The sequence below is a fragment of the Malurus melanocephalus genome, unplaced genomic scaffold (assembly GCF_030028575.1).
Source record: "Malurus melanocephalus ecotype Western Australia unplaced genomic scaffold, MMel_1.1 scaffold_1048, whole genome shotgun sequence".
NCBI classification, from domain to species: Eukaryota; Metazoa; Chordata; class Aves; order Passeriformes; family Maluridae; genus Malurus; species Malurus melanocephalus.
This window is the reverse complement of record NW_026624280.1, coordinates 43497-69987: the sequence shown is the minus strand read 5'-3', so window position 1 is coordinate 69987 and position 26491 is coordinate 43497. Positions and strand designations below refer to the sequence as shown.

Below are 26491 nucleotides of genomic sequence, written 5' to 3'. Positions count from 1 at the left end.
AAGTTATTTATGCACATTTCTGTAAGAACAATTAGATGGGCAACAAATGTAATGAACTGAAAGGAGCACAGGGCTGTGAATGCAGGGTTTGACCTTTTCTGTGCAGCCTCTGAACAGCAAATTGCTCTGGATTTTCCCTGCTCTTTGTCAATGCCATTGGGATGACAACGAGGGTGGGATTTTCATACTTGGGAAAGGAAATATTTATTATTTCATCCTTAGGAAACACGACTTCATTGCTTTGGACTGCTGCCATTATTTTGGGAGCAGCGCTAAAAAACGAAACAAATGGGGATTATCTGCAACTCTCAGAGTACTGTTGATATTTTAGAGGCATTTTTAGATATTTAATGTTATGATATTTAACTTGAGAGGCTTTAGAAGAAACTGATATACACACAGTGGATGTTTACATTATTAGGGAGCTCAAAGGGGAAGAGTYCAAAATGCACCAATCATTTGTAATAAGAACAGCCAGCATTCCCTGCATGCCTTGTGATGCAAATGCTGTAATTGTGATTTTTCTGAACTGCAAACCAGAGGGGTTACATCACCATTGCTCTGGCCCCTTTGGGAACAGAAGTTAGGATTACACTGATTCTTGGCTTTCATCTAACATTCAGACCATGTTTCTCCTGAAGTTTCACTGTGGAAGCCATCACAGAATAGGCTGGAAAAGACTTTGGAGATCATCGAGTCCAACCTCTGACCTAACACCACCTTATCAACCAAACCATGGCACTAAGTGCCACATCCAGTCTGTTTTTAAACCCCTCCAAAGATGGTGACTCCACCACTTCCCTGGGGAGTCCATTCCAATGCTCAATCACTCTTTCTGTGAAGAATTTTTTCCTGCTATCCCATCTAAATTTCCTCTGGTGCAGTTTAAGGCTGTGTCCTCTCACCCTGTCGCTGCTGCCTGGAAGGAGAGACCAACCCCACCTGACTACACCCTCCTGTCAGGGAGCTGTGGAGAGACATTGCCCAGTGCCTCTAGAAGATCCACCAGCTGGGAATAGGCAAGAAAATTTTATTTAAAATCCACATCTCACAGGATGTGGCCACACCAAATTCTTAAATATATTGGGAAAGCTGTGCCTAGAAACTTACCCAGCTTTAACTGGAGCTGTCCATGTCTCCCTTATCCACCCTTCTGGAGATCTCCATGTCTGCATCACCAAGCCCTAGCTGGAGCTCTCCATGTCTCCACTATCCAGCTTTAATGGGAGCTCTCCATGTCTCCATCACCCAGCCCTCACTGGAGCTCTCCATGTCTCCAACATCCAGCTGTAACTGGAGCTCTCCATGTCTCCATTATCCAGCTTTAACTGGAGCTTTCTATGTCTTCATCACCCAGCTATAACTGGAGCTCCCCATGTCTCCATCACCCAGCCTTCTCTGGAGCTCTCCATGTCTCGTTGGAGCTCTCCATGTCTCCATCACCCAGCTATAACTGGAGCTCTCCATGTCTCCATCACCCAGCAGCAACTGGAGCTCTCCATGTCTCCATCACCCAGCCCTCACTGGAGCTCTCCATGTCTCCATCATCCAGCAGCAACTGGAGCTCTCCATGTCTCCATCAACCAGCCCCAACTGGAGCTCTCCATGTCTCCATCAACCAGCCCCAACTGGAGCTTTCCATGCCTCCATCACCCAACCCTCACTGGAGCTCTCCATGCCTCAATAACCCAGCCCTCACTGGAGCTCTCCATGTCTCCATCACCCAGCAGCAACTGGAGCTCTCCATGTCTCCATCACTCAGCCCTCACTGGAACTTTCCATGTCTCCATCATCCACCTTTCCCTGGAGCTCTCCACATCTCCATGTCCTGTGCATCACACAGTAAAACCAAGAATGCCCACCAAGGTGTTCAGCATCTCACTCACTGCCTGCGTTTCAAGACGGACGGATGGAAAAATTGAAAAAAATTCTACAAAGGGAGATGGAAGCAACCCCTGGACACCCTCTAACATTTCCTCGCGGGATTCCTTCCAGTGACCCGGCTGAGCCCAGGGATTTGTGGGATTTGCAAGGCTCCCAGCTGGTACCTCAGCCTTGGTGAGCTGCTCCCGCAGTTTCTCCACCTCCTCGCGGAGCTCGCGGATGATGCGGGCGTTGGGGTCCTCGTTGACCACGGCGTGGTTGACGATGTTCTTGGCCCTGTCCGCGTAGCGCAGCGTCGACAGCGTCTCGTCGTAGTTGTCAGCTGCCGGGCTCACCGTGGCCACCATGGCTGTCTTGCTGTTGCCCCCGAGGCTGTCCTGGAAGGGTGGGGGGTGTTTAGAATCAACATTTGTATTTTGGTTCAAAATTAAAGAGTTTATACTGTGTAAGTCAAGATAAAGTTGTGTTTTTCAATGTGAGCTTTGAAAGCACTTTAGGGAATGTCATTCTCAGCTTTTGATATTCTTGGCTTTTTTAGTTTCACAGGAATGAAAAAAAGTCCCTTTTTTGGGCTTTACAGGGCCTGGTAAAGGCTTCAAAGGTTTCWCTATTTTYTGCTTAYAAACCAGAAATWAAACCASTTCATCACTGAACTTYTCAGACACTACTGAGGCAGCTCAGGAAAAACCACGATGAATTCAGATTATCTAGTTTTGAAAACTACAAAACAGACGTCTTCAAGAAATAAATCATTGAAAGATCTCTCCATAAACAATACAGCCCATTTTATTCTTATAAACATTCCAGAACGGGGCCCTTCCCCCATCACTGACACAGCTCACAAATCTAAACTGAGTTATGTAAGAAATTACCCTCCTGCATGGTGGCTGACAGAGAAGAAAGGCAGGAAACAAAGAAGGAAGGAAGGAAGGAAGGAAGAAAGGAGAAAGGGAGAAAAGTGAGGAAGAGAGGAAAGATTCAATCCTTTTATTCATCATAAAATTGTGGTTTACAATTTTGACCAGTCTAAAAGATAGAATATTCTGGTTTAAATTTTGCASCAGATTATTTTTTGTTTGGATGCTTGATTTCTTTTGGTTTTTTGTTTTTTTAATTTTTGGGGGTTTTGCTTGTTTATTTGTTTCTACCCAATAACAGTTTCTGAGACGACCCACGCTCTTAATTTTCATCTTCAATAACCCATGAAATGTAGGTCAGGCATTGCCATTAGAACAATCTGACTGCATTAGCTGCTTGTCAAACCATCTCAATYCCCAGCCACACGTGGAGCTTTCCCCAGCAATCATTAAAATGCCCCTTTAAGTCCTTCCTCAAGACTCTCTTTTTGGCTGCGTGATGCCTAAACCGGTTTGACAGCAGTCAGGCTGTTGGCAGCACTTGGCTGTCTCTGGTCATGCAAAAGGGCATGGAACTCATATGAAATGTAAATATACAGATATTTATAGTGCTCAACACAGTCAGCACATGCAGGTGAGTGTWTTTATCCAGAAATCAGCTGCAAAGAACAGATTTCTGACTGATCTTACCATAGGTTTCCTCATCCAAGGATTAAACAATGTTTACTCCCAATAAATCCATGGCTTGGGAGGGGCGACTCTACCACAGAATGTTTTTTTTTTAACTGAAAACTTGAAGACTACCAGGAGCACATGAATTATTCCATGGGATTTCCTGGCCAAAAATTAGGAACTACATCCTGCAGTCCCTGCTCTGCATAAAAAGATGAAATTTGGCAATTCCAGAATCCAATTTCAACAGTCTGCATTTTGGGAATGTCCTTCACTTCACTCATCAGCTTCAAAATAGGATGAATTCATTATTTGAAGAACAGTGATACACCAGGACCCACAACACACCCATTACAAATCAGGCAAAGTCCCTGTTGCAGAAATTCAAATCCAATGCCAGACTGTCTGATAAAATTTTATGCATAAAAACCCTTGTGCGGATTTCACTGATTTCTTTAATGTTAAGCAAGAAATGTGGACTAACAGCAAATCAGCCTCTCATTAGTGAAGAGAATTTGAAAATTATCCTGGCAAGGCTGGGCTTTCATGTGTTAACGAGACAGAGTGGAAATAGATAAGTTATTTCTAAGAACAAACTAGCCCTGTCTCCTCTCGCAGCAAGATTACAGTGAAAACAGCATAAAATACAGAGCTCAGAAATTGTATTTTTAATAGCAGCCATCAGGCTTCTGATTACCATGGGAAAACAAGATGTTTGTGCCAGAATAATTTGATTAAATCGAGAGGTGACAGAACTGACAAAGCAATTTTGCTCCCTACACACAACCTGATGCCACTGCTCAAGCAATGACATTTTTCACCTGGTACTTTTGGCTAAAGATCCTCAACAAAATGAAGTAAAAAGTTTCAGATCTGGAAGTGTCCTGAACGGTTTTCCCAACTGTATGACAGCTATTCYTACAGTTAGAGCACATTTAGTCTGCTTTGATACCATAATTATAAGTTGAAAGTCAGAGAGAAAGACTCYACCATCTCATAGCTTCTCCAAACAGGGCTCTTTAGAGGAATAAATCCCTCCTTTAATCTCTAATTTTAAAAAAYGTTTAAATTCACCCCCTTTCAAAAYAAAGCCTCAATGAGCTTGTTTGTARAAAAAAACYWMAAAAAAGCCCCCAACCCTTTTGTTGGCCCTGAACGTGGCTGGATGTCAGACACAAAGAGGGTTGGCCTGAAAGGAGGCAGAACAAAAGCCAGAATGCCTYGGACAGGTGCTGGACAGGAATTGCAGTCTGCTCCCTGGATTTGTTTAGAAATGGAGCAGCAGAACGAATTCCAACAAGGCTGGAAATTCATCAGGGAGGTTTCCTCACCCTGCTGGCTCAGGGGTGCTGCGCTGTGGCACTGGTGCCATCCTCACTGAGAGCCAAAAAAATCACTTCTTTCTTATTATTTAGAATAAAAACTCAGTGTGAATATAGAAAGGTAAAAATGTATTGAAACACTGAAAAAGTTGAAGTGCAAGAACATTGTGCTGTGAGCACTTATTTTTGTTTGTGTTGTGTCATTTTTACTTGGCTATTTCATGTCTGTATCTGTGAGGTTCACGCCAGGGAGTAGAGATAAATCATTTCACAAATCATGCTGAAAGGTTCATTAAAAGACAGCTCTGAAAAAAAATGAAGGTTTGTGTACCAAGGGGTTTTATTTTACTCAGGCACTGAATTCAACTTCATTTTCAAATCTCTGCAAGGAAAACTTCTTTTTTTTATCTCCACAGCCCTGTAAAACCTGCTCATACAGGATCTAGCAAAGACTTCAAAGGTTTCTTTCTACGTTTTTGGCTTACAAACCAGAAATAAAAACACTTCATCACTGAACTTCTCAGACACTGCTGAGGGAGCTCAGGAGAAATGATGAATTTAGATTATCATTCAGATTATTTAAGAAAACTTTGTCTTTTTTCTTTCCGTATTTTTCTTTCCATTTATGTCTTTTCCCTCCATAAATCAGAGGGACATGAAATTCAAACTGCTAAGAATGAGTGGGAAACCAAGATAACAAAATATAGCCAGAGCACCTACAAAAATAAGAGGACAAAGAAAGGCTGCCAAAAATCAGTTTCTTCCCAGATTATCTCTTTCTACCAACAAATATCCTTAGCTGCTTCTGTTTAAAAATTAAACAGAGCACAAGGGGAAAAAAAGATTTGACATATTGGGTTGTCAATTAGATTATTGAGATCTCATCCAAGTGCTCCTTTTACCCCCAAAATAAGACCAAATAAAAGTCCTGTGCAGCTCAGAAAATTATTTGACTGCTCATTTCACATGAKCACCATCTCTGAAATCTCCTGAGCTGTTTCTCAGACTGTAACTGGGACAATGCTCTGCAATTATCCTCTGCTGACAAAAGTGGAATATCTGRACAAATAAATGAGATAATTAGAAGGTAATAGTCTTAATCAACATCTTCAGAGCTGACCAYGCCAGTATGTAAAATTCAGCTGCATGCAGAAATAACCCAAATTAAATCAGCCCCGAGGTTGTGTGTGAAGCTGTACTTACACTGACCCATAAAAGACACTGCTTTTCATTTTATTTTTAAAGTTCCTTCATCCTTAGGCCATTGCAGGTCAGCAGAAGACAGGGAACATATTTAGTCTGCAGAAATACCAAGGGCTTACATCCAGCTCATTTCCAAAAAGAATTATGGTTAACATCAAACCCAGAAAATGAGGCAAAAACCATGGAATTTTGATTTAATCAAGACTCTTCTCCCCTTTTCCTCTCTTGTATTTTACCTTAAAAAAAAAAGAAGAATAATAAAAAAACAACTTACTTACTTTAAGTAACCAAGTGAGCACAGAGTCACGATATGGAACAAATTTGTTCTTGTTCTTGCCAGCAGCCTGATCTGCCAGGGCAGAAATAACCAGCCCCAGAGTGGTGAGGGATCTGCCCAGAGAGCACAAACAGTTATTAACYAGGGTAAATATTCATAAGTCAAATGCATATTTAGAAAGTGACTTTCTCTCCAAAAACATGCTCTGAGCAAAAAATTCCAAGTATAATTTTGATCATTCTTTCTTCCCAAAAGCTCCACTCCTTTTTTTTTTTCAGGATGTTTTCAGTCTTAACAATCAAGTCTTCACAATGAAATCTGTGGCAGTTGCAGAAACACAAATGTTTTTTAAATAGATGGAGCTCTCATTCCCATCTGTAAGAGTTTTGCATGTCAGAAGTAGAGAGAAGGAAAGCAAATTGACTACAAGAGCCTCAGCTTATTTTACAAGCAGGCTGTATTTAGCAGGAAATGGTGATGAAAAAGGGAAAATAAATAATCTCCAAGCCTTACTTGTTGATGTTGCTCCCTTCTTTCAGCCTGTCTCCTGCAGCACCAGTTTTAGTTGCCCTTTCACTCCCTGCCAAGTCCACCAGGCTCAGCTTGCCCACCTTCTCCCCTGATGTCTGGGGAAGGAACCAGAGAACAGCCACTCTTAGCTCACTTAAATCAAATTTCATTGTTTGATGTGTTTTACAACAGGAATCAAGCTTCATTTTTCATGTGGACTCTTGTTTGAAGCCCTTTGAGAATGGCTGGATTTGAACAGTGTCCTGTGCTCGCTGCCAGCTGCACAGAAACAATACTGGAGTCAGGGATGATGTGAAATCAGGGACTCTGATATCTTCAGGACATCTCAGAATCTCCAGGGGAGATGCAGAYAGGACACACTAATGAAGTGTTGAACCATGAAAAGTTCAGAGTTACTACAAAGGAGTCACAACCAGAGATGAGAGGTTCACAATCCCATCTTGAAAAGTCTCCTAAAATCCTCAAATTTTACACCAGAAAAACTTCTGTTTTTCAGAGAGGAGGAAAGAACTTGATGAGACACACATTATAATTTACATAAATTATCAYAACTGCAAAGTCTCCTTTATCCCTCTCAGCCTCCTGTGCCATGACCCCAGCTCTGTGAGCATTTAAACCTGCAATGCAGATTGAAATACAAATCTTTTTTTTTTCATCTTTTTGACCCAAAATGATGTTCTGAACCACTCCATGGATTTCCTTTGCCAATTTGAAACTGAAGAGCCAACCGTCCATGAGAACAGCTTGCTCACCTCGTGCTCTTCTGCAGCATCTGAACCTTCAGCATCTCAGTGCCCCAGTGCAAAGTGTTGTGTTCCCATAAATTAAAATATTATTATTATTATTGTTGTTGTTATTATTGCTATTATTATTGCTGTGTTATTATAATTACAATAGAAATGATAAAAATTTATATTATTCACATATATTCATACATTATTATATATAATATATTGATGTCTAATGTACCTTAATATGGTGATATATTAATGTATTAATACTCTACATTAATATATTCAGGTGATATATTTTAATTTATTAATATATAATAGTATAATATATAGTGAATTGTTATATAATATATCATAGTATATTTGTATATTGATATATTAATATATTATAGTTGTTATTAATACTATTAATAGCTATGAAAGAATATACAGAATGAATATATTAATAGTAATTATAAATATAATGATGATAATATAATTATCATTATAATGATGATAATAAAAGTAGCAATAATAGGGCTAATTAGAATCAATATCCTTCCAAAAATGTCACCCTAAACCTCTCAAAATATGGTGTAATCATGAAACGTGCTGTTCCCAGGACTGAAAGGACCAGCAGATGGGRGAGCAGAGAAATCTGTTCCAGCAGTTCCCACAGGGTCACTGGAAGGTGMAGAGAGGATGAACAGTCACAAGGACCACTCTGCTGAGCAGCAGCACACAAAAACCAGGTATGAAAAGCAGGCAGTAGAGCCACAGCCAAACTGGAATGACAAATTATGGAAAATAAAAAAAATCAGCACAGTATGGAGCTGATTTGAAGTGCAAAGTTAAAAAAAAAAATCCAAATAAAGAATAACAAGGAAAAATTATGTGGATAAGATTGGTGGAAACTGAGAAGTAAGGAGGAAAAAAGCCCAAGTGTTCAATATGCTTTCCAATATACTCAATATTTGGAAATATATTTAGAGATTTATTCCATGGACACCCAAAATTTCTCCAAGGCTTTGAAAATATTAAAGATCTTCCCAAGCACAGAACTTATAAGCAAAGTTTAAAGATGCTTATTTCAGTTTGAGTTTATCACCATTTTCTGTGAGGGACTAAATAACATTGACAAAACATATTTCACACATCCCTCCAAGGCATATTTATGTCTAAGGAAATATAAATTATTTTTAGATTTAAATGCTTTTTAGATATTTAATATCCACACATGAAAGCATTAATGGCATACAACATAAAATGCCTGAAATTAGTATATTTCTCAATTAATCAAGTTKATAATTTATACAAATTTGCATTAAATAACCATGGGAAGAGGATCAACAGAAATACACTGAGGTGTTCTTTTATTTTTCACCCACACATTTTATTTTTGGTCTGGACTACAAACTGCTGCCTTGAAAGAACTGTTCCTTTCCTGTTAAATACATTCAAACAAGAGACACATCCCAGCCTGACATTGCAAATAATTGAATTTTCTTACCCCTGACTGTGTGTCATAGAGGGTGTGGGTGAGGATGATCTTGAAGACRGCGTGGGACCGACTGCTCTCTTCATTCATGTTGGTGGCAGCCACTGTGCGAGATTTGTTGCCCTCAGACATCAAGGACTCGATGTCCTAAATACAATTTTCACAGCCATGAGCATATCTGTATTAATATCCTTCTCAATTATCTCCAGAAATCATCTCATTTTGGTCAAACGCAGTGTTTTCTCACTAGGTTTCCCATTTTGTTCAGAAAAATGGGAGGAAAAAATAAAAGCAATCTCCCCTTTAAAGCCTTGAAACTCCAGAGTGTCATTACTTCACCCAMTCCTCAACCTTAAAATTAATTATCAACCTTAATATTAAATTATCAGCAAAAATAATGCACCTGGCYGCACACAGCAACACTCAAAAGCACAGAGAGAAGTGAAGGAACAGCAATTCATGTTTGAACTCTGTCACATTTGAGCCTCAGTATCATGGGGTCAGAATCTGGAATACTGACAGAAGGCTCAGAGGTTTATAAAACAGAACCTTGCTGAGCAGGTCATTAAATCMTTCCAAATTTTAAGAGCTTTGATCTGTTGTGATGCTTGAGAAAGGTGCAGCTCCCCYRAGCTGGKGTTTCACATCAATTCTGGGAAATTGTGAAAACCTTGGAGTCTTTGGCTGAACTTCTGTTTGTGTCTCTACCTGGGCGATGCCAAAACAACTCAAAAAAACAGCCAAACAAAGGACCACCACAAATTCTGGATGACACAAAGCTGCTGGGCAACATGGAAAGGCAAAGCATGGAATGGGTCCTGTCAAAGCAGAAACCACCAAGGAGTGGTGGGTGAACACTGGGGGAAACTGCGATAGTGGGGACTGCACTATTTTCATGTTTTGGTTAAGGTGACAGAATTCCATCCTGTATTTACCCATTTGTTCCATAGTAAGTTACTGCTCCTTAAAAATCTGAAATTTTATGAATGTACATATAAATATTTATTATCCTGCAAGCAAGTTTCATGGGATGCTCTCCAGGATTTGCTTTGTAAACAACCATTAGTTGGTAATTCCGGGGAARTGACTGACTGGAGCATGACAGGCAAAAATGTGACTCAGTGGGGTACTGAGAGCCTGTCTCTGCCTAATCCTGGCCTGTCATTAATCACAGAGCACTTTCTCATCACAGAGCACACTCATCTCAAACTGGGAGCAAATCTGCTCCATCCAACAGCTGAACCACTTYCAGAATTATTGAGCAGCACGGGATGAAGTGAGTTCTGCTCTTAGCCCTGCTCTCCCCAGGAATCACAACACAACAACCCACAGCTCCCTTGCTCTAAGATCACTGATTAGGAGTATTTTAATAATCCTGTCCAGTTTAAGGGACAGCACCTGGTGTTTAGGATGTCAAGACAAGCCTTTCATGAAGTTGATCCTTACCTTGTAGCTAGCAACAGCTAGTTTGGATAGGCCATCTACGTAAGGGCCATAAACACTGTGTTCTCTAACCTTTAATGACTGACGGCTTCTGGTTGGGGGGARAAAAAAGGGATTTGTAAGCACATGACCGACTGAAAGACAACATTTACACAAAGCAAACTCCTCACTGACACATCTCCAACAGGAGGGTCCCACAAATACCCCCCGAAGCACAGAGCCAGGGCCAGAATGCAAACAAGGAAAGCTTTTTATGTCTGCACGGAAAAAGCTGACACGGACAACGTTGTCACTTCAGAAAAGGTGAGTTTGCTCCAAGTTTTTAGTCTCACTACTTTGTTTTGATTTAYAATGAGATGCTGAGATCAGGGAGCAGGAAAAGCCATGCCAGGCAAATGCTTTGTATGGGATTCATTAAGGCAAACTGGTTATGGGAAGGAAGAGTGTAGTACAAACACTACAGGGCCATTCACACACAAATCCCGTACCCTTTGGGGTCAAGGAGATCTCTGACTTTCTCGTTGTAAATCTCCATGTAGGACACTTCCACTTTGAAACTCTGCTCTTCGTTTTCTTCTTTCTGTGCTCTTTCGAAGAGCCCACTGCAAAGTCTGGGGATTAATCCGGGCTGGTCAGCAGTACCCATCATGGTGTAGGATTTTCCAGATCCTGGGTGAGGAAAGCTCTGATTAGGGTCCATGCAACAAAGGTTCCTGCTGTGCAGGATATTGATAGGGAATAGAAGAGGTTAAAATGTACTTTTGCATTTCAGTGGAAGAGATTTGTTCAATTTTCTACTTTGAAGCAACCAAAACACCACTAAGCTAAAGTCTCAATTAATTAAAAAGAAAACAGGAAATTTAGTTCAGAGTGCTGGAGAACTTTCAGGCAGATACAACCTTACAAGGCAATAACATCCACAATGGGAAAACTCTTCATATTACAYTTCAAATATCACATTAAAATGACAATTCAAGATTATTTTAACAGCTGAGGCAGAAAATCAGAGCAATGCTCCGAGCTCAAGGACGATCACAGTCACGCCAAAGATTATAATCTGAAGTGTGAGAAACAAGGGTAGCCAGCAGCAACAGAATCTTACTGCTCATCCTGCMCCCCTCCTATCTGATGTTACCAAAGAGGAAAACATTCCTTATCTACCTTAGAAGGCATTTCTCCTCAAACAATGTCACAAGAGGCACAGAAAGAGCCTGCAGGCAGAACAGAACACCTTGAGAGGGAGGGAACACTTTCTGCTGCTCTGGGACTCACCTGTCTGCCCATAGGCAAAGATACAAGCRTTGTAGCCTTCGAAGGCATTCTGAAGAATATTCTCTCCAAGGCACTTGAAAACGACATCTTGACCTAGAAAACAGAAAACACAAGCCCAGAGTTATAACACAGCAAGAACTTTTTGTCCCTTGGTTTGGATTCTTTGAAAATTAAGGAAAAGCTGTGAGGGTTTTCCTGCTGTGGTTGTCTAAATCACATCCAGGGTTTGCTCCCTGGAAAGGAGCAGAAAATGAGCTCCAGATTTGTGCTGCTGTAAAAATCAGGAGCTGGGATTATCATGGATACACCTGGGTGTGCTGAAAGGAGCATCCCATAAAGGTGCATGCTCAGAGATTTTATCAGCATAGAATCCATGACCAACTGCAGAATTCCATCTGCTGGGGAATGCCATCTCCTCAAAATACACTCAACCTGTACATTTTAATGAGAGTCAGTCGATTTTGATCTCAGGGAATCAGCAGAGCACTGGATAATTTTATATTATCTGCATAATTACAATTACATTATATATATAATATATAGATAAATTTATATAATAATTTATCTATATAATATAGATATTATGTACTAYATATTATGTATTATATATCATACATTATTATGTATTATAAAATATATATTATTATATATCTATATACAATTATATTAGATATATCACATATAAATATAAATACATAACCTATATATTATATATCTATATCTTATCTGTATGAGATATTCAATAACACCACAAGCAGATTTTTGCAGAGAAATAATCATAACTATGTGGAAGATATGGATATTCACAGGATATTTTGCACTGGCATAAAAATTAGGGTTTATTACTTCTTTTGTAATTGAACTTTGAGCTTTTTGGATCACTTTCCAAGCAGAGGAAAAAAGGCTTAAAATATTCAGGTAGTAACTACTGAAACAAAATCTCTGTTTTCAGAATTACTTTTACAAGCARCAAAATGAAAGTCTGAACAAGGCATGGCAGAATTTTATGGATTGAAAAGTTTAGTCAAATAATGTTCCTTGAAGCCCTTCTTTTCGCTCATTGAAGTTTACATCTTTCCAGTCAAACCCATGCAAAATTCCCCACGAAAATCACCAAGAGCTGTGCACAGCAGAATAGGTTTGGACCAAACACTCCCATGGTGCAACAGACCAAAATATCAGTTGTATAGGCAGCAGCATTAGTTTGAGAAACAAAATATGTCATATTCCTACGTAATTTCTATGGCCGGAAGCATTGCTTTTGTCTCAGTTCTTTGATAAATTATTATTCATTAATTATTTGTTAAAGAAATTAAAACTGAAAAGCACACATGTCCGATTTTTCCTGTGATGTTTATAAAATAAATGTTAACAAGCACCACTGATCCCCAATTTTAAAGGGTAACAAGTATGAAAGGAATAAATTACAGAACAGTAAAACCAAATATATTTCATATTTTACCATAACTATTCACCGACATGTGTTACAACAATACATAGAAAGCTTTTAACTGAATACTTTCTCACCTTAATTTACATACACTTATATTAAGCTTTTATTAATTAATTTAATTAGAATTCCTTTATTAARTTGTACTATGATGCCAAACTGCCATCAGCACTGAAAAACATGAAATTACAGCTAAAAAAAATTGGAATTACATTTGAAAAACGTAAAATTACATACATTCCTTCAACATTCCTTGAAAGAAAGAAATTGATTTGATGCTCTTAAAACTTTATTTGAAACACTGTGAATTTTCTACAGTGTTTTAAATAAATATGAACAAAGCATCATTGTGCTGGGTTTCTCCATGCCCTACACTGCACATGGCTGTCATCTTTAGAGAGGAGAAACTGGGATGACTGAAAATTTCCCTTTTCCTTGTGACAGCAGCCAGTCACATATGGCTGARCCCTGTAGCAAGGATTGTGTTTTCATCAGATCATTCCCACTTGGAGACAACAAAGCCACRGTAAATACTGATACCTGCGAATTTTTCTTTGACAGATTCATCCATAGACCAAAAGCAGTGATCGTAAGCGAACACCTGCAGGGAAACAAGCAGGAGATCTCAAAAAAACTGCCAAATCCAACATGATACTCACATTTTGACATTCTGAAATTAAAACAATTCCCACTGAATTYCTTATTTCCTAGAAGTTTGAAGCCTAAACAAACATTTCATTTTCCTGTATATTTTTATTTCTTCCAACCCTACTCCCCACTCTCTGTGTACCAACTGTGTGAATGTCAAGGACCCTCTCCCCATCTCCCTCCAAACCCATCCTTGCAAATTCATTTTTCACCAGAGTTTCTCTTTTGCAAACTGACAGATGTCCTCTAGCTCTTTCTGCCTCCCATCTCCCCRTGCCCTCTTGTCTGCACAAATTAAAAACAAGCCTTAGGGAAGGAACTCTTTCCATACAAGAGGAGTATGTATTTATTTACATTCCACGATAAACCAAAGCAGCCATCAAAATTAAGTATTTGCAAAGAATAATGGAAAGCAAATCAGTTTTAATAGCAAAAAAGTTGATTAGAATAATTTTAATTGAAAAGTTTCTATTAAACTATTAGAAATCTAATAATTTTAATGGAAAAGTTTCATTTTTGCCATAAATCCATTGAAAGGTCCATGGGCACCTTTCATCCTGAAAGATAATCTGAAATAATATAATGTATATTTTGGGACAGATGTTTGCAAAAAAAGCTCCCSTGGGTACGTATCTGCAAGGAAAAATATTAATTAGGGTCATGTTTGACCTACATTCATGGGCAAAATTTATTCTGTAGGATGTAGGAAAAGGGAAGTGCAACATGGGGCTCTCTGGATGTGGATTTCCCCTTTAAGCTTGATGGCAGCTGCTCTTTCCCCTTTGGATGTTGTGCATTTCTACAGTGCTGACTGCCAACATTCATGAAAATGCTTAACACAGCAAAATCCTTGAAATTTAAAAAAATTATCTTCAAAAATACATTGTTTCCCCCCTTATAGCACAGTGATGTACCAGCATCAAGAGATAAAGCAGTTATTTTATATCCTTTAACTGAGGAAACAACAGCTTGTGTGTTTAAATTTAAGGTGGGGTTTTTTTCCTCTGAATTTTTTGAATTTCCTTTGAATATTTTACAACTTAACATATTATTAGAACATCCCAAGCCTTCAGAACATTTAGTAAAAATCACTGGCTGGATGAGCACATCCACCGAGCTGAACCCTGAGACACCAGGGCAGAGTCTTCAAACCGAGCGCAAAGTCACGGGACCAGAGAAACAAAACAAGTTTGCTYGAACACAAATACCAAAAAATGCTTTTAAAAAGCCCACAAAGAACAAGTATCTCCCATTCAGAGGCTGCAGTGCTGAGTCTGTATGTTCTCATTTGTTCCTCTGACTCATTTCTTGGCACGGGCTGTGCAGAGAATTTCTGTATTGAGGAGATGCTTGGAGTTTCTTACTCAGCAGCTGAGCAGTGACGGAGCTTTTCAAAATGCTTTTAATATTTGGATAAGCCAAGACTGAGCAARTGATGGGACAATTCCCACACCCTGAGAAAAGCCCTTACCTTTGGGTGAGTCCTGCTGGTCCCCAAGGCAGTGGGAAGGGTTTGGTACAAGGTCAGAAGAAAAAAAAAAAGACAAAAGAAAAACAAGGATCGTTAGTTGTAGTGATTTTAACTTAATTATGCTACAATTAATGACTGGAATGTTGTATTTAAAAAGTTCATTTCCCTCCTCAGACTTCTCCTTGCTTATAGATCCCAAATAATTGTATAAACTTTTTCAGGAGTAAGATTTGAGATGCTGCTCTGAGCTGATTTAAAATYCAAAGCCACTGATTTTCCTCGTGCAGCATCTCTTCCTCATTTTCTCACAGGTTTATTTTTCTTGCAACGCCTCTTTATCTGGGTGTCACCACCTCTTAAAAACAAAGTACTCAAGCAACATAAAAATTTCCAAAACCATTTGAACAGGAACTTCAGGAGTGTTATTCAAGAGGAAATCTCAGAGTCCAACCCTTGGGYTTGCCCAGCTCAGCTCTCTCATGGTTGCTGGGACAGCAGAGCAAACATTTGCTTCCCTAAAAGAATGAGCAGAGAGCAGCAATTCCTCCAGTCTGTTATGTGCAGAATTTAAACATTTGGGGGGGTTTTGTTTGTTGTTTTTAAGCAAGTACAAAAATGACTGGAGTCATTTTAAAGGAGTGACCTTTAAAACACCAGCCTGATCAGTGACTGCAGGTTCCCCACAACAGAGGCTGGAGAAAAACAGCAAACACACAACCAACCCCTGATATTCCCCTGTCCTGGACCTTCCCCGTGACATTAGGAAACTCTTGACATCAGCAGCGAGTAAAGTCTTGTGACAAGCAATGCTGATTCCTTTTGAGYAGAGCAGGAGAAAGGCAGGGGAGCCGTACAGGATTAACCTCAGAGCTCTTGCTGCTCACAGGGGTTGAGAAGCAAGTTTAAAAAGAAACATTTCTGAGCGTTGCCTCTCAAAAATAACTATTTATTACTCAAATCCATCACYTCTCTTTACTCRTGCCTGGATCTGTTGTGGGGTTTTGCTGGACAGAAGAGGAATGATGGTGGCTTGGGAGAGAAGAGTGATTATTTCAGCCAAGGTCACCGCGTGGCACAGGGTCAGCCAAGCCTGCAGTGACAACATGACCCCCTTTCTCTGCCATCTGGCAGGGGTGGAAAAAAGGCTCTCCCGAGGTCCTTGGCAGCGAGCTTGAGGTGGATTCTCCACTGTTACTCCCGGGTGGATTTTATTGAGGGAATCTCCTTYACTGGGGTTTGGATCCAGACTCAGGAGAGTCCAGAGAGCCCCTCTGGATTCCTCTCTGAGAGATACAGGAGCATTTTCGTGGCTTGCTGTGCTCTGAAATGCTCACAGAGCCTTTTAGGGAAGCTTTGCTTCCAGAGCAGAGTTAATTCCCATTCCTACAAGAATGGGAATTACTTCACCCTACTTTTGTAAAAACCAAGGGAACGGCAAGCCCGGAATTCAGCACTCAGAGATGGGACACTGGCTGCTCACTCAGCCCTGCTCACAYTCCCCAGCCCAGCCCCAAAGCAGGATTAAATTGCCACAGCCCGGCTGATATGCCCAGCCCTCAATATGGGGCACATTATGGAGTATTTGGGTTAAAGCAGCCATAAGGATGTCATCCCACAAGGTCTAGCCCATAGATAATTTTAAGAGGATGGATTATACAGGGCTCTGTATCATCAAGCTTAAGCTTTAGTCTGAACTGAGAATCTCATTTTCTGCACAAACCCACAAACCCAGCTCTGGGGTCTTGCTTAACACAAATGGGAGCAAAAGAAACCCCACAAAACCCAGCGAGCAGCATTTGGGACACAACCCAGCTGCACAGAGCTGCACTTGTGCCCATGAAGAGAATAAATGGGACAAACGTTTCCCCAAGGAAAGCATTAAGGGTGAGCCTGCAACACCCAGCATTGTGCTGCACACACACACGAGCCCATTAATGCTGCAGCTGCATGCTGCGCCCACAAAGCCATGAAAAGATTTCTAGCCTGGTTCAAAATCCCTTGGGAAATGAAGAGATGGGAAAATAGAGCAACCAGAGCAGCCTGGGTGGCTGCAGGGACACACTGGGAGTGCTGGGTGGTCACACCCAAGAGCTCCAGTCCATCTCAGGGGGGAGGAAAAGGTGAATACCAAAGACAGCATCAAAATAGCAACTTCTGAGCGTTATCCCTCAAAAAAAAATATTTATTACATAACTCCATCGCCTCTCTTTACTCATGCCTCTGGGATTTTGTTGGACAGAACAGGAATGATGGTGGCTTGGGAAGGCAGGTGACAGGGAAGGATCAGGGAAGGATTTCCTACAACAAAACACCGATAACAGGAACCCATCAGAGAACAGGGARGGGATTTCCTCCCTCTACTCTATTCTTGTCAGACCCCACCCAGAATCCTGCACACAGTTCTGGTGTCCCCAGCATAAGAATGACATAGGGAATGTCCTTCACCCCTTAGTGGAGAAAGCCCAGATGAGGCCACAACGTTGGTAAAAAGACTGGAGCATCTCCCCTATGGAATCAAGCTGAGGAATTAGGGGTTGTTCATCCTGGAGAAGAGAAGGTTGTGTGGAGACCTTCTAAAGGGCCACAAGGAAGCCTGAGAGAGACTGTTCATCAGGAGCTGCAGTGACAGGACAAAGAGAAATGGGTTCAAACTGGAAGAGGGGAAATTTGGGTTCAATATATGGAAGGAATTTTTTTCTCTGGGAGGGTGGGGATGCCCTGGAACAGGTTTCCCAGAGAAGCTGTGGCTGCCTCTGGATCCCTGGAAGTGTCCAAGGCCAGGGTGGATGGGTTTGGAGCACCCTGGGATAGTAGAAGATGTCCCTGCTCATGGCAGGGAGTGGGACTGGATGAGATTTGAGATCCCTTCCAAACCAAACTATTCTGGGATTCTTCTTTCTTCGAAGGATATTGGATGCACACGTTTGTATTCAGGCACTTGTGTAAATATCGCAGAGTCCATGTGAAAATCAACTCTTTCAAAGTGGTTCTGGTTGGATTTTTTTGCGTTTTTGAGGAATTCAGACAAACTCAGACTCAAACTGGTTTAAGTAGGGGCTCTGTTGGGGTTATGGATTGGATGACACAGCTGGGTGATCTGCCAAAGGTGGGAAAACTTGGTGGACATGAGGAAGCCCTCAAAACATCCTTTCAAGGTTTAAATTCAGAACAGGATGACTTTTAAGATCCCTTCCACGGGATGGTTGTTAAGATTCCTTCCTGCCCAAACCATTCTGAGATTCCATGATTTCCTATGGAGAAAGCTGGTGCTGGCAAAAAAACCCCAGAGGATCCCAACAATGTCAGTTTATAATGAACAGTAACAGAGACACCTTCCACTATCCYAGGGTGCTCCAAGCTCTATCCAGCCTGGCCTTGGACACTCCCAGGGATCCAGGGGCAGCCACAGCTTCTCTGGGAATTCTATTCCAGGGCSTCCCCACCMTCCCAGGGAACAATTCCTTCCCAATATCYCAYCWRTCCCTGCCCTCTGTCAGTTTGAAGCCAYTCCCTGTGTCCTGTCCCTCCATCCCTTGTCCCCAGCCCTCTCCATCCCCACGATGCTGCCATTCCGAGGCACAGGCAGCTCCTCACAGCCCACAAAATTGCCATTTCTCTCRGATGCAAAAGCATCCAGGGCAGGGAGGGAAAAGTTCTCTCCCAGCTGCTGAAGGATGTCACTGAGATGCTCCCAGCTCCTTGTTTTCACTCGTATCCAGCCTGACAGGAATTTGCCAGCTCCCTTCTTTTATCTCTTCTCAACTCAATGTCAAACAGAAGCAGGGGGAATCGAATGTAGCTAATKCAATTCTAAAATTAAAAAAGGAGGAAGAATATCCTGAAACAACTGCCYGCATTTAACAGTATTTTATTTGTTTCAGTCCACAGTGGGGGGTTGAAATGAGATGTTTTTTAAGGTGTTTTCCAACCCAAATAATTCCATCATTCCATTAATAAATCTGCTGTTTTGAGAGTGAATGAAGAAATGCAGCCTGAATAATAATTTCTTTTTAAAGTACCTCTCACATTGTGTAAATGTAKCCTGATCAATCTTCCTGATCAGGACACATCTGTTCTCCTATAAACATTCTGGTGCTCCCACAGATTTCAGTGTAAAAATATTTATCAAATCAGAACTCAGACCATCAGTGTATGTGTAATATAACACTGCTTTAGGTTTTTTAACAGAATAATTAAATTACGTCTTCAAACACAATAAACTGTTCAACCACAGTCATTTGCAGCATTTTAGCAACACCCAGATCAATTTTTCCACGTTCAAAAGGTGAAGGAAGGTTCAGTGAGCTGAAGGAAATTTCAGACTGTGCAAATCTCGAGGGGAAAACACCCCAGCCCATGAGCAGAGGTGAAGGCTGGCTGGAGAGAGGAGAGGAGAGTTCAGCCCTTATCTCTTCTGTCTGGCTGACCCCASAGCTCTGAGATAGCAGCCAGCTGGCAAATCAGCACATGCTCTAAATCAGTCACAGCACATCTCCCTTCTCGTCTGGATCACAAACAGGCAGATGGGGCAAAGGGASGAGAAAGGTGGGAGGTGGCAAGGCAGGAAGAAGGAAAAGAGCTCCAGAAGCTGCAGGACAGGAGCTGACATGCCAGGCATGGGATTTCTGCCCTGTATTTTCCTGAAAAAAGAACACTTTCTGTGCCAACAGCAACTGCAACAACACCCAAACTGTACTTTTGTCTGATACTGCCAAGTGGGACAAGACCACTCTGGATTCATGGAATTGAAACATAACAGTCTATCATTTCCAGAAACTTCTGGACTAGTAAAACATAATCCAAAKTTGAGGGTTAGAAAAAAGAAAAAGCAGAAGCAACAATTTCAACTACAAATCAGGAAAAGCCTCAGCAGATCTCCAGAAATCCTTCTTGCTTTCCATTTTCAATCTTCTATAACCACTGCAAAAACAAGCCTATCAAATTCCAGTGTAATTAGTGCTATTTTATGCCCTTCAGCATAAAACTCTAGAAAGCAGACAAAAATACAACTAGGAAAGCAAAGTGATGGGGGAAAACTCCTTGGGGTTTGCAAATAGAAAGGTGTCAGTGGCTCCCAGAGATTGCTCTGTAAGGCCACATCTTTATGCTCCCAGCTGAGTTTTTAAAAAATTACTAAAAATTAAGAAGGCATCATGTATAACAGTAATTTACCCTTTGGACCCAGTCATTCTGGAGTTCTGGGATTTCATTAATAAGCTGCTGCAGCTAGAAGAAGTACATTATCCTAGATTTTGACATGCACAACTGCATCATTCACCAATATTCCATGAAATCCAAGAACTAAAGCTACCTCGGGCAGAGTTTGTAATCCCCACAGATCTTTCCTTCTTTCCTTTTCCTGGGTTAAATATGGCCCAAAATAGCACTGGTATGGAAAACCCTGAACTATAATTTCTTTTGTGGTTCCCATACAATGTTTTCTGGGAATCCCAGAATAATTTGGGTTGGAAGTGACCTTAAAGATCGTCCCATTCCAATCCTGTGCCCCTAGCAGTGATACCTTCCACTATAAAGTTGTTTTTCCTTTTCCATCTCACTCATCTGCCTTGAGCTTTCCTACTCAAACCTAGAAAGGTGTTTTTCCTTATTCCATCCCACTTATCGGCCTTGAGTTTCCCTACTCAAACCCAGCAGAGTCAGGAGCACCTCAGAGACATCAAAGATCCCACTCCCAGCACCTCAGCTCAGAGCTTTGCTACCAAATGAAGGAAGATCTGTTTGAAAAGCAGTGGGTTAAAATAAATTGGATTTCATGACTGAGGGCTTCTCAAGAAAATTCATCCTTCAGACAAGGTTTTTGAGTCTTGAGGGTGTTTGGGCACTGGAACAGCTCCCCAGGGAATGGTGACATTCCCAAAAGAGCTCCAGGAGTGTTTGGACAGCGCTCCCAGGGGTGCACAGGTGGGATTGTTGGGGTTGGACCCCATGACCCTTCTGGGTCCCTTCCAGCTCAGCATTTTCTATAATTTTATGACTCCTCGCTGAAGTCAGAGGGCAAAAATTGGGTGCAGATAAGTGAAATTCCAAAGGAAGTGCTCTCACTGCCTCAACATCAGATTGAGCAGGAGATGGGATGTAACAACCCACCACTGCAGAATCTTTTATTCTGAAATAATTTGGATTATCGTTCCCAAGATTCCCTATCCTTCCCTGTACTACAGCACCTTCCCAGAGTGGAGAAGCTGATAAGAGCTRCAGGAATGACTGAAGAGCTCCAGCACCAGCAAGGCTCAAGGTCAACAACCTCAGGCACAGCAGATATGAGGGAGACACAAAAAAATAATACCAGGAAGATCTTGCATTTGTTTGAAGCTTGGGAGCCCAGTTATCTTCATGAAGCAGGTATTTTAATTTGTACTTTATGGCTATTTTTTTTCCTGTATGAAACAAGGACCAGAATAAAGTATTCTGAAGAGCCACCGCTGCAATGGTCAGAATTTTATTGTCTAAATTTCAAATGCAGAATTTCTTTCATGGCATTAAAAAGAAAAAAAAAAGCCAGCCAATGGTGAAATAAAATGTAGACAACAGAATGAATGGTTTTACTAACACAGAAATAAAGACAGCAGGACAGCTGGATAAGAAAAAGTAGAATTCTTTGGGAAGCTGTTTCCTCTCYTTCTGCATCTCAGACAAACACAACTCGCAACCCATTTTGCTGATGCCAGGTAGACAATGAGAGGAAAAGTCAACTAAATCAAGTCTGATCACTTCAGGCTTATCCCATGGTACACAGAAATCCATTTTCCCAGAATGTTTCAGCCTGTAAAGTGCTTAAGRTTATTTGGTTTAAGAATTGTTTAAYGGTTTATAAATATTTTYACCCCATTTCTACATGCAGGCCAAGTGGCATCAAAATGCTGAGTCCCACCAAACTCCAATTTTTGATAATATCCTCCAAATAAAATCATTCTTAGAGTCTCATTTTTATCTCCACGGCAATACCGAGTTCTCTGAGAGAAAACCACAACTGCACCAAAAAAAAAAAAAAAATATTTTTTGCCATGAGAAACAGCCTCTTGAAAACAAAATCATCAAATACATTAAAAAACTAAAAAGTGAAAGAGYATATCCAGTTCAAAGCCTAAAGTTGTATAGCTAAAGGAACAAAGGTAATCACTGTTCCTTGGAAAATTCCTCCTGTGCTCCAAGGCATTCCAGGCGTAGCTGGCGGTTATTTTGTTTCTACTGACAAAACTAATTTTTGCCAGCTCACACAAAACAATCCACAAGAAAAAAAAAAAACTCCCAATCCCAAGAAGTCGGGCTGGGCAGCAGCTTTGTGGGTTTGGGGTATTTTGTAGTTGGAGCTCAATTTTCTGTATTGTTGGTACAATAATCTGCTTAGTCCTGCCCACATTCAAGYGGTGTGTGGATCCCATAAAGCTGGTGTTATGACAAGGGGATTACAACTTGATCCTTTTGTTTGTAAATACTCAGATGTCGGGGTCCCATTGTGTTCTGGAGAATGTCTGGTGAACAGCCAACCCCCAAACTTTTAATTCCTATTGTGAATGACAGTATTTTTTAATAGGGTGGGCTGTAGGTACGTTTTTATAACCATGTGAGGCAGGGAAAAGCCTCCTTAGGATGTGGGAGAGCTCCTCCAGGAAATCCCAAATGGGAAATGATGGCAGGTGGAGCAGCATGTACAGGAAAATATAGAATTTATGGTGATCTTGTCCTACAGCATCAACAAACTCAGTTTTCACAWCCAGGATAACCTTTAGCCAAGGCACTGGCATTTGGGATTAATCCCACAATGATCCCCTGGGCCCTGTGGAAAGCAAAGGATTGGAACTGAAAGGAATTTAAACCTTGAAAGGGTGTTTTGAGAAYTTCCTCATGTCCAGCAAGTTCTTCCACTTTTGGCAGATCACCCAGCTGTGTCATCCAATCCATAACCCCAGCAGAGCCCCTACTTAAACCAGTTTGAGTCTGAGTTTGTCTGAATTCCTCGAAAACACAAAAAAACCCAACCAGAACCATTTTGAAAGAGTTGATTTTCACATGGACTCTGCGATATTTACACAAGTGCCTGAATAGAAACGTGTGCATCCAATATCCTTTGAAGAAAGAAGAATCCCAGAATAGTTTGGTTTGGAAGGGATCTCAAACCTCATCCAGTCCCAAGGGACACTGTCCACTGTCCCAGGGTTCTCCAAGCCCTGTCCAGCCTGGCCTTGGACACTTCCAGGGATCCAGAGGCAGCCACAGCTTCTCTGGGAAATCTGTTCCAGGGCCTCCCCACCCTCTCAGGGATGAATTTCTCCTAAAATATTCTTCAGCCCCTCTCTGCTTCAAAAAAGAAAAGAAAGACAAAAAGGGAAAAAGAGAGCGGTTTGCAGGGACCCACAGTCTTGGAGGCATCAGAGCAGCCCCTGGGCCCTTCACCCTCACATTAATCAATCACTGCACACTGAGGAAATCACTGTGAGGACTCTTCAACTCAGGGAAACAAAATGCCTCACCCAGAGCATCCAGAAAATTTTGGTAATGTTTTCTGTTTCTTTTAAAGAGGCACCAACTGCCCCCAAACACAGTATGAAAAAAAGAGGTGTCTCCTATGGTTATCTCTGAGTAGTTGCTAATTCCCCATCTATTCTCCCGTTGATACTAAAGTCCAGCTTATCTAAAACAGAGGCTGGACAAAATTGAGAGAATAAAAAGTAGTTCTATTTATTGAAGGGACAGTGATATTTATTGAATATTTTTTATCCAGGGCAGTCCCAGCCCAGCCAGGGGCAGCACCCACAGTGGACAATGGCTCACGGGTTTTTCCCCCTTTCTCACTTTTGTCCATTTGCACAAAATTGGGGCTGAATCCTCCAATTACAGCTGCAGCCAATGCAGTCATTGACTCCAAGTTGGCTCCCCCAATTCTCTGTTGTTTCCATCTTTTGGGGCCTGGCACAGTGAGGTGTCCTTGAGTTTGGGGCTGCAGAGGAATTGTTTTGTGTAAAAATGGGAGAGCAGGAGCACAGCACTGTCTGTGGAGTCTGGAGTTAAATACTAAAGAATTCCAGGATTACAGAGACATGAAAATATGGAAAATAAAATCCTCAGGCATCACTGCTGAATTCCCAACACCATGAGGCAGCTCTGTATTCCAACACCTGATACTCGACATTTTCTGACATCCCCAAAGAACTTTCAGTCCTTTATCTCATGACTGAGAGATATCCAGGCAATTTGTGTGAGACAGTCACAGATGGAATTTGGGAGACACCTTCCAACCCAGAGGCCTAAATAAGAACTCAAACTGCTTCCTCCACTTTCTATTTTGGTTCCACAGGTCTGCCTTGTCCTCCAGTGGAGAATCCCACCCTCCTCACTTTGGAAAGGGTGATGAGGAGCTGCTTGAGGAGATGCSTGGATTTGGTTCCCCAAATTCTCCAGCACATCCACCAGGCATTAAGCAAGCAGCAAATGCCTGAAGTGGCAGCAGTTCAAAAGGGAACACTGCTGTGGCCACRTTTTGTAAAGAAATCAATCTGAATRGTGTGGTCTGTGCATGCACAGGGGATGTAGAAAATTGGGAATTTCACTGGATACAGCAGCCAGTYACTCTCTGAATGTCAGCACAATTTCAGCACCATTGGGTCACCAAAGTGAATTTACACCTCAGAGGCATTTTTGGTGTCTCCAGAACCAGATGCCTGCTAAGCACAGCGTTCTTCTATGGTAAAGTCTATCCAAGCCTGGTTTGGATCCAACTCCAAACAAGGGACTGGAGCAGCATTTAAAATGACAAACAGTCAGGAAACCACAAATGGTGGATGGGGAGGAGGGAGAAGATAAGAGCTGGAGGCAAGAAGGGCTGCTCATTAGCATAAAAAAGTGATTTGTCTCAGCCCCACGGTTCAGTGACTGCCCGAATTTCCTCACTTCAGCACATCCACATTCCCTGATTCCAGTGATAGCCCAGAAGCTGCTGCACAGTATCTGTGTGCAAAATCCCAAACTGGACAACCCAGAGGATTCTGCACAATATCTGTGTGCAAAATCCCAAACCTTGATACCCCAGAGGCTGCTGCACAATATCTGTGTGCAAAATCCCAAACCTTGATACCCCAGAGGCTGCTGCACAATATCTATGTGCAAAATCCCAAACCTCAATAACCCAGAGGATTCTGCACTTCATCTGTGTGCAAAATCCCAAACCTCAATAACCCGGAGGCTGATGCACAATATCTGTGTGCAAAATCCCAAATCTTGATACCCCACAGGATTCTGCACAGTATCTCTGCAAAATCCCAAACCTTGATACTCCAGAGGCTGCTGCACAGTATCTGTGTGCAAAATCCCAAACTGGACAACCCAGAGGATTCTGCACAATATCTGTGTGCAAAATCCCAACCCAACCATTCCCTTGACATCCCGGGAGCCTGGGACGTGAAAGGAACAGCACAGCTCATCCGAACCACACTGAACGGGAAGAGCAGCTTGTCAAGGCTCTGGCATCTCAAAAAGAGCACTTCAACACAATCTCGACGTGCATTAGAAGCCTCAAACGTTCATTTAGAGTAAAATGAGTGTTTATGTAGCTCAAAAAAGAATYGTGTCACGCTGTCTTTGCTCTTCCCAGGAGCACAGACTCTGAACCCTCCCTGAMCAGCTCTTTCAGTGCTGTCTGAATTCCTCCAGCCCATTTGAGACAACTGATAGCGTGGAGATAAGGAAGCAGGCAGCAATCAATATCCTTATCACCATCCCTGGAAAGATTGAAARGTTACAGAAATGTGGTGCTCAGGGACATGTTTTAATGCTGGGCTYGATGATTTTAAAGCTTTTTTCCAACCTAAACAATTCCACAATTCTATTATTCCAATTTCTACCCAATATTCCATCAAGCCCTACCCTCCAGACTGAAATCTTATTTCAGCATGAGGAAATAAATTCAAACTTTGTCCCAGAGAAGCTGAGACCAGAAAGAACTGCTTTCCAGGGTAACATTTTTGCACCAAGCTCTCTTCTGCCTGACCTAGAAAAGCAATCCTTCTCCTCAGTGCACCATTCCCATCAGCTGTTTTTCCTTCCCAGCATGAGGATGAGAAATAAGCTATAATTGACCTGTTTGCTGAAAAGCAAAGRGAAAAAATACAGCATATTATGAAAATTACAGGCAAGCCTTCACCATGACAGCTCGGCTCCCATGTCCTGCATYTGCCCCGCTAATGGCTCCAGACTGCTGAAAAAAACAGTCAGAGTGCTCTAGGCAGAATTAAATAT

The 26491-nt window shown here is 41.5% G+C and overlaps 1 protein-coding gene across 1 annotated transcript in view; it reads right to left on the bottom strand.

Annotated features, from left to right (window-relative positions):
- The window catches only part of LOC130586060 (kinesin-like protein KIF13B), a 99439-nt gene that overhangs the window by 36419 nt on the left and 36529 nt on the right, over positions 1-26491 (bottom strand). The window contains exons 3-11 of the mRNA XM_057386769.1: positions 15239-15254; positions 13660-13720; positions 11670-11762; positions 10886-11066; positions 10401-10488; positions 8967-9101; positions 6729-6841; positions 6217-6328; positions 2049-2261 (exon numbers count right to left, since the gene is read on the bottom strand). Of these exons, the coding sequence (XP_057242752.1) occupies positions 2049-2261; positions 6217-6328; positions 6729-6841; positions 8967-9101; positions 10401-10488; positions 10886-11066; positions 11670-11762; positions 13660-13720; positions 15239-15254 (1012 nt within the window). The remainder of the gene's footprint in view (positions 1-2048; positions 2262-6216; positions 6329-6728; positions 6842-8966; positions 9102-10400; positions 10489-10885; positions 11067-11669; positions 11763-13659; positions 13721-15238; positions 15255-26491) is intronic.